We start from the raw sequence: 13787 nt of genomic DNA, 5'->3' as shown, positions 1-13787 counted from the left end.
ACATGAAGGCTCTTGAGAAGGTAGTGCAAACGACATGCATTTATTCAGGGGGAAAGCAGGGCAGCATGGAAAGGTTATTCTGCACTAAGTATCTAAGTAGGGAGCTCTCTGCTACCAGAGAACAGTATTGTTCACCTAGGTAGCGAAAACAAATAAAAAGATGCTGCCATTTTGGAAAGCGCGATGGCATAATTAACGCGAAGTGCCTGGATCAAAATCCTAGTTCCCTTCTGTTTGTACAATGTCAGTCAGTTTACTTTTATGAACCATTTATTTTTCTCATTTCTAAAATGAGAACAATAATACCTCCTTCCGGTATTGTTAGAAAGGTTAGGGACGGTGAATGCAAAGCAGTCAGTGAAGCACCTGGGACAAAGCAAGTGCTCAGTCAATGGTTTCAGTCATTATTGTCATAAATGCCAATTTATGACCATAAGTGGGGCCCTTACTCTGTCCTTGGCACTGGCAAAATTAATCTGAGGATAGTCCTGGCCCAAGATTAGCAGAGCAGCTTCCCTTTGAATTCCTCTCTATTTATTTACTATTGAAAGACTCTCTTTATTCCCCAGCTTTCTTTCTCTTACTCCTATTTCCATGCCGGTATGCAGAGTTGATAAATTTAAATTCGTGATGCACTTTCCCTTTTATGAGGCTTCTATAATGGAGCTCATTTTTGGTTGGTGCTTGACCAGATGTCTTCTTATTGCACTGGAGGGAGAAGATATGCTTTGTTGAGGATGTCCGAAATATCCCGACCCTCTCAACAGAGCAGATGAACTTGGCATTCCAAAAGAAATCAGCAAGCTAGGGCTCATGGAGGAGGACCCGCCCCCAGGTTGCTGGGGGAAATGTCAGAGCCCCATCTCTATGCTGGAGGTCAGTTTTTCCAGCCTGAGGTTCTCTGCCCATAAGCCTGCATCACATTTCCTCTCCTCCATTTAATACTGCCATTGGCTTTTCAGTGTGATACTGGCATCTGCTCATTTTAGGGGTGTCTGCTTCACGCAGGGCACATTTTTAAATGCAAATGCCTAGTCCCAGCTCCCAGATTCTGATTCACCTTCAGAGATTTGGTGAGTCAGCACATGACCTGATGAGAATTATTTTATTCATTCAATAAGCAGGTGCTATGTATCATTTATGTGCCAGATTCTGTTCCAGGAACTGGGGATCCATCAATGAACAAAAGAGACAGAGACAGAAATCTCCTCCTGTACGGAGTTTACATCTATCAGAGAGAGAAAGGCAATAAACAGAACCATGAGATAAATTATATTAGCACATAAAGAGGAAGAAGTTCTACACAGAAAAACAAAGTAGGGTAAAGGGCCATGGATTACATCTCATGACTTTTCAGTAAGTTCTTCATTATTTAAAATCCTAAATTCATCTCTCTGTTTTTGGCCGCATTGCCTGACCACCACCCCAGTGTCTTCCTTTGATGAATGAGGTGAGTGTTTCCTGCCACGGCACAGGATCCTGACTGGAGTCTCATACGTTCAACCAGACGGCGAGAGCCCCTTAAATGACCTCTCGCTGCCTGGACTCTAGAGGACCTGTCCCAATTTATTAAGCAACAAAGAGGAAATTCTCTCTTTGAAAATAAAAAGAAAGTAACAGCAGAGAGTCCTTGTGGGAAGAGAGCTCCATTGTAACACGGGGTCACAGTCTGTTGGCCAGACCAGTAATTCGCACCCTAGATGGATGGTCAGGTAAGGAAAGTCATCCTCTGGCATCATCTCTTTGTCTAAAAGCATTCGAAAGTGCTTGTCTCGGTAGTGGATAAGAACTTAGGGTTGCTTTAATGTTGCCTTAGAAACAAATTAATGGCTTTGCTTTGATGCTTTCAGTCAGCAAGAATTACATAGAAGGGAATTCCAGGTCCTGATGAGGGAGAGTCAAGGAGTTCCTTTGAATCACCCCAGCTGACAATCAATAGAATGAGATTCGGTCGCCTTGCGCCTGGGGCTGGCGGGAATGCCAAGCGTATTTCTTCTCTCCGAGCCAGGTCCTCCTTGGTGGTCAACCCTGGCTCCAGCTTCCCACAAGGAACCCATTGCTCTGCAGCCTGATGACTCTTCAGGCCTCCGCAGGGGGTGGGGGTGGGGGGCTCTTCCTCATGCTTTACAAAGGCAGTTTGCCAAAAATCTGTCTTGCAGGTGCATGGTCTCTTCCTCTGCCCTCTCCCTTCCATCCTGGTGTCTGGGCTTTTTCAGTTGGATCTCTTTTCCCCGTCCTTCCTTATGTGCCTTTCACATCTGTACCCTATAGGTGCTGGGGTTGTCTGTTGGATTCAAAATAAATAGTGAGCAGAAGACAATCTGGGTCTTCTTGCTATGGTGCTGAAGCCTCATTTGGATGACACAATGGCTATTCCTAAGCAAGAACTGGCTGAGGACGTAAGAGTTGATCTGAAAGCACCGTGAAAACCAGCCTACCCTTACAGAGTTCAGGAGACCAGGGCAGAATATAAAAAAAGCCAGGCAGCAGAACAACATAGTAGCAGCCTTTATTTCCTGCTGAATTTTTATGGAAATACACAGTTGAGGAGACAGTGGGGAGGGTCAGGTAGATCTGCTTGAATCTGATGATGGAGAAAAGATCCTGAAAGGAAAGAATGAAGAGGGCCATTTTGTTTAGATGATATCTGTCCCCCCCCTCCTCCCAAACATTTGAATTTGGTATTAATTTAATAAAGAAAGAAACTGAAGTCCAGAGAATTCTTTCCAGTTGCTGCATTGCCTAAAACCTGTATTAGTGTTTTGTGTCCACTGATTTCACAAATTATAATTCTACCACCTTTTGAATATAATTGTGATGTTTTGGACTTAACCTCAGAAAGCCCCTTCCTTTTTCTCTGATCGGAATTTTTATAGATGCATCCACTCTTAGACATCTGTACCCTTTTGGCCAAGAGCAACTGCGAAATGCAGGTTGGGGGAGGGCTTCTTTTTTTGGCTGACCTAAGAGATTTTCCTGAGAATGTGTGCAGGAAGAGGTGGCCAGGTAATTGCTAAAAACCTGGCAGGTGAAGGGCAGCTATCTCTAGGAGCGTGCCAGCCCACACGTTACATCACAGCTGTCAATGCCTGTCTGTTGGAGTCTCTAATCCATAAGATAAAAGCCAGGCTGTTGGAAACCTTCCATGGGACTTTTGCTACTGAGGCCCTCCTTACCCTGCATGGAAACCAAGAGGTTTGCCAATAGGCCAGTCCGAGCCCAAATCCACTACTCTCTGAGATGACTTCATACACTATCAGGGATGCTCTTATAGGGCAGTTAATAATATCAGTCTTAGCGACAGACCAGGGTTTGGATCTTAGTTCAGGAGTTTCCTATCTGTCTGACTTCCAACAAGCACTTAACCTGTCTGAGCCTCAGTGATCCCATCTCCGAAATGGGCTAATAATATCTACTGCATAGGGTCATTGTTAGGGCACTGTACATTGCACAACTCCAGGTGGTGCCATTCTCATGGGCCGTAATGGAAATGACAACACCAGGAGCTGTGTAAAATAGCAATGCTGGCTAGTGTTAAGTATTAGGTATAATACTACATATAAAGAATTTAGCATAGTGTCTGCTATCATGTTTATGAATTAAACCTACTGTTACTCTCTCGGGCAACTGACCATGATTCGTTGTTGTGAGATTTTGACATTTGCTTCTAAGAAACAAAATAATTGGGGGCACAGGAAACACAATCCTCAAAGCCCTGGAGGTAAGAAAGTGTTGTCGTGGTCAGGGAATGGAAATAATTTCCATATTCTAGAACTCAGAGGCTAGATCCTAAAAGGTCTGAACAGCCTATTGAGGGGATTGGGTTTGGTTTTAGGGCAAGAGGCAACCCATGAAAAGCTTTAAGGGGGAGTAAGAGAGTCAGATCTGTACTTCAGGAAGCTCATTTTGGCTAAAATGTGAAAATGGAAGGATGAGATTTGGCAGGAATTTGAAGGAAGTGGTTGATTATATCAGTCCTAGAGACAGGCACAGGTTGGAATCTCTGTTCTGTGTTTACTCTCTCTTTTCCCTACTCCCTGGGAGCAAATACTTAACCTTTCTGATTCTCACAGGTTCCCAAGACATTTGAAGTTGTAAATCTTCCAAAGGGTCACTACAAATTGTTTCTTTCTCCTCTTCTAAATTTGAGATCTCTACTGTATCGTTTTTTATACCTGCCAGGCATCAGGATCATTTATAATTCGGATTTTTTTTTATAAAAGGCAAAAACGGGTCTTCTTGTTCCTCCCTTACCCCTATACTCTATTCTTCACGGAACCAGCAGAAAGATGTATTTAATAGGAAAAGCAGCTGATACCACACTTCTGATCAGAACCTCCCTGCGAGCCCCATCTCTTTCACAATCGAAGCCAGTGCCTTATGGTAGCCTCCATGCCCCTCATAATCCATCTCCAGTGTGTTCCCAGCTCCGGAGCCCTGTTCCCCTGGCTCATGGCCCTCTCATCACACTGGTTCCTCTGTGTTTCCTAGATGATGCAAAGACAAGTCCCACAGGGTCTTGGCATTTGCTTGGAATTCTCTTCCTGTAGATATCCACGAGGCTTGGTCTCTTACTTCCTTCAGGATTTTGCTCCAATGTCGCCTTATCAGAGAGGCCTTCCTTAACCATCCAGTATAAAATCCTGCATGCCATGTGTGTACACACACACATACACACACACACACACACACACACACACTCTCACATACACACTCATGCAGGCAGACTCCCTGTCCTAATTAACACTGCTTCCGCCCCTACCCCTCCAGCACTTTCTAGCATCTGACATTTACATTTATTTGTTTATTTCCTCCCTGATGGAATAGAAGGTCTGCAAGGACAGAGACTTTGTGTTTTTTTGTGTTTTTTTGGTTTTTAATTCTCTGATGAACTCTTAGGACCTAGAAGAGAGCCTAGCAAGTGATTCTAAAACACATAGTTAGGCGGCACTCATAAATATTTATGGAATAAATGGCTGCATGATGGATTTAGAGCTAGACCTTCCGCTACTCTTGTAGGTTGCTTCACTGTTGCCTTGTTTTAGGTGGTGATCCCACCCACGCCCTGTAGTGACTGAATAAGTAGACTCACTGACCATGAATCTTGCATATTTTGGAAATACGCCTTTTCTATTTTTCAGCCTTTTATGCAGAATGTAATTGTGCCATCACAACCCTCTGCTGTGTGTTCATCTGGGAAAAATGTCAGAGCTTATCTACCCATAGTGATGAGCTAAAAGGGGCTTTAGGCAAATGGTGGGCTCTTTGAGGGTCTGCCAGAATGTACTGGGCCAGGGGGTTCTTCCCGGGCCCTAGTGAATTTCCACTGCATGCCATGAGCAGCAAAGGTAGGTGAGTGTGTGGGTGGCTCTCAGACCACCCCAGGCTATGGAAGGCTCCAGTCTAGCTCCACTGTGAACTTTTTATCAGGCCACAAGGCTATGTTCTGACTTAGGACCCCCTTCTTGCCACCACTTTATCTGATGTCCGAACTAGCCTTCCAGGCCAGAGTTACCCTGACTTGGAGCAGACCCTCCTCTCTGTCAGCACCTTTCAAGCCTTAGAGGCAGAAGTGATGTATGGGCGGGGTGGCGTTTTGCCTGAGCTGGTGGGTGAATTCAGACCATGGTTTTTCAGTCGCCACTTGGCTTTGTTTACCAAGCTTTGTGCGGCTCAGTGACTCTGTTGCTCTATCTCTAATTGCCTCCAGCCCTTCATCATATGTATACTTTGTGGTCACTGCTGTTCTGCCACACGAGCTAATTTAGATGGAATTATTGCTCCTGTATTTTTTGGTCACTTGAACCCTCTGTAGAACTAATATGTGTTTTAGAATGACCATGGAAAGGATGACATCAACACCGAGAAGGAACATTTTATGGCTGGTAAAGCTGATTTCACAGCCTGCCAGACAGGAGTCTTAACACACAACTAAACCCAGGCCTGGTTATCTCCCTTTCCTGCTGTGGACAGCCTGCAGATTCTAAAGAGAGATCTGTCCCCAGATGTGAGGAGCTGTGCTTCAAGATCCAGATGCCCAGCTGCTAACATATCAGCAGCACTGGGCTTGCTGAAAATTAGGAGGAAATGTGCTCTCATCATAAAATGCTTTTAGGGTCGCCTGGGTGGCTCAGCCGGTTAAGCGGCTGCCTTTGGCTCAGGTCATGATCCCAGGGTCCTGGGATCGAGACCCGCATCCGGCTCCCTGCTCAGTGGAGAGTCTGCTTCTCCCTCTCCCTCTGCCTGCCGCTCTGCCTACTTGTGCTCTCTCTCTCTGTCAAATAAATACATAAAATCTTTAAAAACAAAATATGCTTTTAAAAACTGTACTTTGTGTGCGGAAAGATTGCATTACAGAATATTTTTTCCCCCTCAAGTACAACTACCATTGACTTTGTAAGAAAGCTTGAAGGTATCTCTGTGTTCCCAAGTAAGTTTGGAGCAATAGGACATGATTTCAAAAAATGAGGTAGAAGGTCTGCTCCAGAATTTAAGATCATCAAGAGGCCTTGTACTGGTTAAGTTTTTAGAGTCTGAACTTTAAAGCATCAATCTTAATAAGGTGATTTTGGTAATGAAACAGTTTCTGGAAGGTGATTGTACTAAACAAAATTTAAAAGAAAATCTGCATTAGCAACAAGGAGAAAATTATTTAATGCATCAAAAGGTTCCCCCCTCCCCATTGGCTCTTAGCATGCATAACTATGTATTCAACAAGGCAAGGCTATAATTGAACTTTTCATTTCCAGTAAGTCAATTGTGTACATTGCTCAGTGAATGGAGACTACAGGTAGAAAATCCACACACGGAGAGATTGAGTTATAAATTGTACAAAGGATTGCTTAATCGCTGATGGATACTTAGAATAATGATTCACTATAGGTGTTATGGTAGTCAAATATAAACAAATCATTGGTAAAAGCAATAAAAATCAGTAACTGGTCATGTTTTGGATCTGGCTCTGATGATGTGATTTTTTTTCCCCCACCCTCCCTCCATCTTATTTTTACCAGTAGGTTGGGACACTTGGAAGTCTACCGTTGTACAACATGCTGCCGTTAAGACTCTCACCTACCTTTTCGATGGGATGTCATCTGTTAGCTGTTGTGGCTCTCTTATTTTCCCACGTGGACCTTGTAAGTGCTGAGACAGAAATGGAAGGAGAAGGCAATGAAACCGGCGAGTGTACTGGCTCATATTACTGTAAGAAAGGGGTGATTTTACCCATTTGGGAGCCCCAAGACCCTTCCTTTGGAGACAAAATTGCTAGAGCTACTGTGTATTTTGTGGCCATGGTCTACATGTTTCTTGGAGTCTCTATCATTGCCGACCGGTTCATGTCCTCTATAGAAGTCATCACATCTCAAGAAAAAGAAATAACCATAAAGAAACCCAATGGAGAGACCACCAAGACCACTGTGAGGATCTGGAATGAGACTGTTTCCAACCTGACCTTGATGGCCCTGGGATCTTCTGCTCCAGAGATTCTCCTTTCAGTAATTGAAGTGTGTGGCCATAACTTCACTGCAGGAGACTTGGGTCCTAGCACAATCGTGGGAAGTGCTGCGTTCAATATGTTCATCATTATCGCGCTTTGTGTTTACGTGGTCCCAGATGGAGAGACAAGGAAGATTAAGCATTTGCGTGTGTTCTTTGTGACAGCAGCCTGGAGCATCTTTGCCTATACCTGGCTTTACATTATTTTGTCTGTCATCTCTCCTGGGGTTGTGGAGGTCTGGGAAGGTTTGCTTACCTTCTTCTTCTTTCCCATCTGTGTCGTGTTCGCCTGGGTAGCAGATAGGAGGCTTCTGTTTTACAAGTATGTCTACAAGAGGTATCGGGCTGGCAAGCAGAGGGGAATGATTATCGAGCATGAAGGAGATAGACCATCTTCCAAGACCGAAATTGAAATGGATGGGAAAGTGATCAATTCCCATGTTGACAATTTCTTAGATGGCGCTCTGGTTCTGGAGGTCGATGAGAGGGACCAAGATGATGAAGAGGCTAGGCGAGAAATGGCTCGGATTCTGAAGGAGCTCAAGCAGAAACATCCAGAGAAAGAAATCGAGCAATTAATAGAACTAGCTAACTACCAAGTCCTAAGTCAGCAGCAAAAAAGTCGAGCATTTTACCGCATCCAAGCTACTCGCCTGATGACTGGAGCTGGCAACATTTTAAAGAGGCATGCAGCCGACCAGGCGAGGAAGGCTGTCAGCATGCATGAGGTCAACACTGAAGTGGCTGAAAATGACCCTGTGAGTAAGATCTTCTTTGAACAAGGGACCTATCAGTGTCTGGAGAACTGTGGTACCGTCGCCCTGACCATTATCCGCAGAGGTGGTGATTTGACTAACACTGTGTTTGTTGACTTCAGAACAGAGGATGGCACGGCCAATGCTGGGTCTGATTATGAATTTACCGAAGGAACTGTGGTCTTCAAACCTGGTGAGACCCAGAAGGAGATCAGAGTTGGCATCATCGATGACGATATCTTTGAGGAGGATGAAAATTTCCTAGTGCATTTGAGCAATGTTAAAGTATCTTCGGAAGCTTCAGAAGATGGCATCCTGGAAGCCAATCATGTTTCTACACTCGCTTGCCTCGGATCTCCTTCCACCGCCACTGTGACCATTTTTGATGACGACCATGCAGGCATCTTTACCTTTGAGGAGCCCGTGACTCACGTGAGTGAGAGCATTGGCATTATGGAGGTGAAGGTACTGAGAACATCTGGAGCTCGAGGAAATGTTATCGTTCCCTATAAAACCATCGAAGGGACTGCCAGAGGTGGAGGGGAGGACTTCGAGGACACTTGTGGAGAGCTCGAATTCCAGAACGATGAAATTGTGTAAGTTCTTTTTTTATACATACGTGTGGGGTCGAGTGACTTGGTGGATGGGAGAGTGGGTGCAATTTTTTTTTTTTTAAACTAAATGGTACACAAAGAATGGAATATTTGCTATACAAGACCGCTTTAAAACTATCCCTGCTATGCCACACTTATCAATATGCTCCATACAGAGATCTTAATTTGGTTTTATTTTTCACTTCCGTGCTTTTGCGTATTTTAAGTACATTATAGCAATTATGATAAAATGAGTTCTGTGACACAATTTATCAAACCGCTTATGATGGGTTGGAAAATTTGTATTCTATTTTGAATCACATAATATACACACAGAAAGGGAACATTTATTTATTTATTTATTTATTGAAAGCGAACATTTAGAACATCACATTAGGTCCCCAACTTTATTACTGAGTACAAATTGGGAAAGCTCAAAAAGGAAACACCTTTGAAAAGAATTTCCTGGTTACCAAGGCCGGCCTGGAACATTTTTTTGCTGCTTTTATCTGATGCTGTGTTTTTGTGACAATCTAAGATAATGTTTCTGCTTACATGCTAATGCTTAATTATGACTTGATGACCAGCCCTGCTTTTTTTAGTTTTATGCCAAAGTGGGAAAAGTCATATAGTTGTTATGGAAATCCAGTCTATTTTTATCTTCCGTGGTTAAGTAAACCCTTTTACCCTACTGATAACAGTAACGGGGAGAGAATAAGATTCTGTCCAAGCATCCTAGTTGACAGGGAACAGGTCAAAGAAAAGAACTGGGAACAGTTTACTCTTCCTATTGGCACTTTACAGTGACACTTGCCAATGTTGTAACACCAAGTGCCTGGTTGTGCGATGATTCTGCCATGACAGCTGCTATTCAGAGCTATTCCTTCTTCCTTGCCTGGGAGGGGGCATTACACTCACCAAATGCAAACCAGAAAGCTGACTCAATGAGCAGTGTCCAAACTGGAAGGAAGGAAGGAGGGAGACGAGGAAGGAAGGAAGGAAAGAAGGAAGGAAGGAAGGAAAGAAGGAAGGAAGGAAGGAAGGAAGGATATTATTTATGATATCTGTAGTACAGCAAAGGACATTCAAATGAATGATTATGTCGGTCGAATCTTTGGCAACTTAAAAATTTCCAGGAAAGAAAAAAGTACATATAACACAGTTTGTTCTAAAAATGGGTAACTCTTGAGTAAATGTTATGTGATATGTCAAATGCCAAGTACATTCTCTCCAAAATGAAATTTCTCCTGCTGAACGTGGAGGGTGGAGCGAGCCGGGGAGGAAATGGGCAGAGGGAAGAGATTTTCCTGCAGAGACCTTCCTCTTTACCTCTCTTTGATGTTGTATTATAGAGATGAACAATTACTGAGTGTGATATCATGATGAAATCAAGCAAAGCAGAGATTATAATATCCACCTTTAGATGTGTGGAGGGTAACTTTGGATGAATATCTATTTTATGTTGGTTCTTATATTGTTAATGTTCCATGTGTTGAAGTGTGTTTTGTTGGACATGTATTTTACTGAAAGATAATAATATAAAAGCAAATGAATATCCTGCATACTTAAGGAAGGATTTTCCCAGAGGACTTGCATTGAATGGGATCCTGACCATGTTAGCTCATAAACTTTATTCCTTTGTTAGGAATTCTTTCTCATTACATTTTCTAATCCTTTCAGTTATTGAACCCTGTTGTATTAGATAGCACTTGTAATCCATGTAAAAGTATATTGCATGTTACTAAAGGAGTACTGAATATTATTAAATGAACTCACAAGGGTAGCACTTAAATGTGACCAAATGGGTGTTTTGTCTTGTTTGTGTATTCATTTTACTTAGGATGTTTTCTCCTGAAAATTTGGTCTTGCTTTTTGTTAAGAATAATGGCTCTGTACTTGTTTATTTGAGAGGCAGTCTTTCCTTATCTATTCTGCTGTCCAGGACATTACCAAACTGTAAATAAATAACCTTTTTTTGGATACAGTATAGAAGAGGAAGAAGAAGGAAAAAAAAAAAAGACTGACAGTGATTTGATGGAATAATTTATTCTGCCAAGCTCCATTTAAAACATTCACCCTATGCCATTAAATTGATTTAATTTTTGCTAAGGAAGGAATATTGCCAAATTCCAGCTTCAGAAATTTAAATATCTTGTGAAGATTGGTAAGAATGGGTAGAATTATTGGCATGCCATCTGTGTGTATGTGTGTGTTCTTAGGAGTATTCTAGATCAATCACTAGTTCCTAGTTTAATAAAACTCTTACTATATTTTATTCACTAAGTTAAAATACGAAATTTTATAGATGTCAAACATTTTATTTATCAGTGGAATAAAATTACAGCCCTCCATTTTTTTCTTTTTTCTAGAATTTTAATTTTAAAGAGTCTTCATCCTGACCTTATAGAGTGCTGACAAGCTTTGTAGATGCTTACTACATCTGTTGCTTAAATAAATTTGTGTAGGTGACTGGGACTTAGCCTTCAGCTAGGCACCGAGGATTACAACATAATGTTTCTAGAAAAACATGATATTATCAAAGGTCCCTTGTTTTTCTTCTTCTCCTCCTCCTTCTTCTTCATGGATCATTCTTCCTCTGGAAGTTGTTTCTAATGCCAGGTCCCCACAGTCAGACCCAAGCGACAGAGTCTGTCATCAGGCAGTGAAGCTGAACCATGTGGACTTCAACCCAGTTTTTCTTGAAAAATGAATTTATGTCTCATCCAATTACGTAGTTAATCTTGAGAGGTGACTTTCTTAAAAACCTACAATATATAGAGAGGACTGTTGATGCCACTGAACTTTATTAACTATTAAAATATTTTTTGTTGTTGTTTAATGTTGTGCACAAAGCCAGAATTTATGATTCTTTCCAGAGGACCATAAAGAGATGCTTGGAAAAGCCTGGATTTAAATCTTACCTATTTTAAAAAGCCATTAAGGAAGGTAGATATTTCTACCTTGGGTCCAATGTAATCAGGGATGGAGATCAAGAGGCAGTCAGCTTTATTGATTCTTTGGTTTCAAGAACAAGATAGATTCCTAATCTTATTTATTCCTGATCTTATTTTTGTAGAAGTCATTTAAATTTATAATTAACCATATCTTTGCCTATTCATTCACGTTTTTATATAAATGAGTTGAATTATTTCAACTTGACCTTTTTTAAGATCAAAATCTGTATCTGAGACAGATACTGATAAGTGATAAGTGGTGCTTGTCGTCTTAAATAAAGTATATTGTTGGCAAGACATTTTAAAATCATAATGCAAAACACATTAATCGATATAATTAACAATTAGCATGTGCTTTTGTATAAACTCAATCAGTGACAAATACTAAGCCCATGCCCGCTAATCTTGACTTTCAACAGGGAATTCTGCCTAATGTTAACAGCTAATAAAAAATAAATGAAGAACATGTTAATTTGATTTGTGGTTTGGTAGGTGATATCCACAAATTTGAAGGGCTACTAATGGTTGTTTTTTAATGATGCTAGTTTAGTGGTAATGATTATTATAAAATGTTGTTTGGTCTTCCAGGGTCTAACATGAGCTTGACTATTCTGGAAAATAATTAGGTTAATTAACTAATGTAGATACAAATCAAATTCAATTACTTAGTTATAACCCAATAGTAATACTTTTGGAGGAGGACTCAAAAGGTCATGAGCATTTACTATTACCTATTTAAAATACAGAGTTGAAAGATGAGGTATGCAGGTTGGAAAATGCATGGAATATATTGCTCAGCAAATCAGTTTCCTGGGGGCTCCTAGCTACAACATAATTTATTAATAAATGGATCTGTCCAAAATTAATTTTGTTTCCACAACTATTATGTTTTCAAGTATGATTGTGACTTCATTAACTTTAGGAAATATGATATGCAAGACATCCCAACAAATATAGTTGTTTGACACTAAATATTTATATTGCTTTTTCTGGAGAAAGAAAGAGAAAAGAAATAAAATTTCAGTATTACATAGGTTCTATGGAATTATTATTATTATACTCCAGGGAAAATAAATACTTTGTTTTTGCTACTTATATTACCAGTATTTTGTTCTTGCTGAATAGGATTCCAGGGAGCAAAGACCTAGCTTTATGAGAGAGCAATTCAGTTCAGAGAGTAGGACAAATGTGTAATACAAGAAAGCAGCCAACTGTAAAAAAAAAAAAAAGAAAGAAAAAGACAAAGAAAAAAAGAGATGAAACAAAAATAGTAAGAAAACTTTTAGTGGTCAGAACAGAAGAATAATTTTGTGTCTTTGGGGGAATCAGAAACGATGAAAAGTACTACAGAAAATAATGTTAGATAAGAAAGGCCGTTAGTACGTATATGAATCCAACATACTCAAGATTTACTTTATGGAAGAAGAATTTTATTTGCTACATTTAACCTATTAAAATGATGGAACCATGATTTTATATTGACATAAAACTTTCTTAGGTAATAAGCTAATGTAAAAAATTTAGATGAAATGATTTTAGGATTTTAATGGTTTTTTGCTTTGGTGGATTATCTTTTCAGACTGGAATATTGATCTCTTCTTAGATCCAAATCACATGTAGTATCATCTGCAAATCTAAATTATAACTACAAGAAGTGTTTTTATAAATGCATATGTTTTCATGAGTGCAGAACTATTACAAACATAAGACAGGGTAAGAGCCAAAAAATATTTTGACTTCCCATTCAGTATTGCCAGGAGCCTAAATTGATTATGTGCAGCAGGGTTGTTTACTATGTCAACCAAATTGCCATGTTTACTGTTGTAATCTCATTTTCCCACTGCTAATTAGAGTTTAGGGTTATAATATAGTTAGGTAAAGAAGTTTTATCTTAGCAAATGGGGAGATGTCATAGTTCAGACACACTGAAGTGTTTAAATTATGGATTCTTTTCTGTATCATCATTCAAGGCCATTCCATTGGGGGAT

General features: G+C 40.6%; 1 protein-coding gene across 15 annotated transcripts in view; it reads left to right on the top strand.

Moving 5' to 3' along the window:
- The window catches only part of SLC8A1 (solute carrier family 8 member A1), a 369635-nt gene that overhangs the window by 65833 nt on the left and 290015 nt on the right, over positions 1–13787 (top strand). For 12 of the 15 annotated variants that reach the window (XM_027621068.2, XM_027621066.2, XM_027621070.2 and 9 more), the window contains exon 2: positions 7014–8848. In XM_027621068.2, coding sequence (XP_027476869.2) covers positions 7050–8848 — 1799 coding nt within the window. In that variant the 5' untranslated portion in view covers positions 7014–7049. The remainder of the gene's footprint in view (positions 1–7013; positions 8849–13787) is intronic. The other 3 variants (XM_027621061.2, XM_027621062.2, XM_027621058.2) reach the window with 1 other exon arrangement.

Source organism: Zalophus californianus, chromosome 8, assembly GCF_009762305.2.
Source record: "Zalophus californianus isolate mZalCal1 chromosome 8, mZalCal1.pri.v2, whole genome shotgun sequence".
Classification (NCBI taxonomy): Eukaryota; Metazoa; Chordata; class Mammalia; order Carnivora; family Otariidae; genus Zalophus; species Zalophus californianus.
The sequence above is the reverse complement of the archived record's forward strand: the minus strand, read 5'-3'. Positions and strand labels throughout refer to the sequence as shown.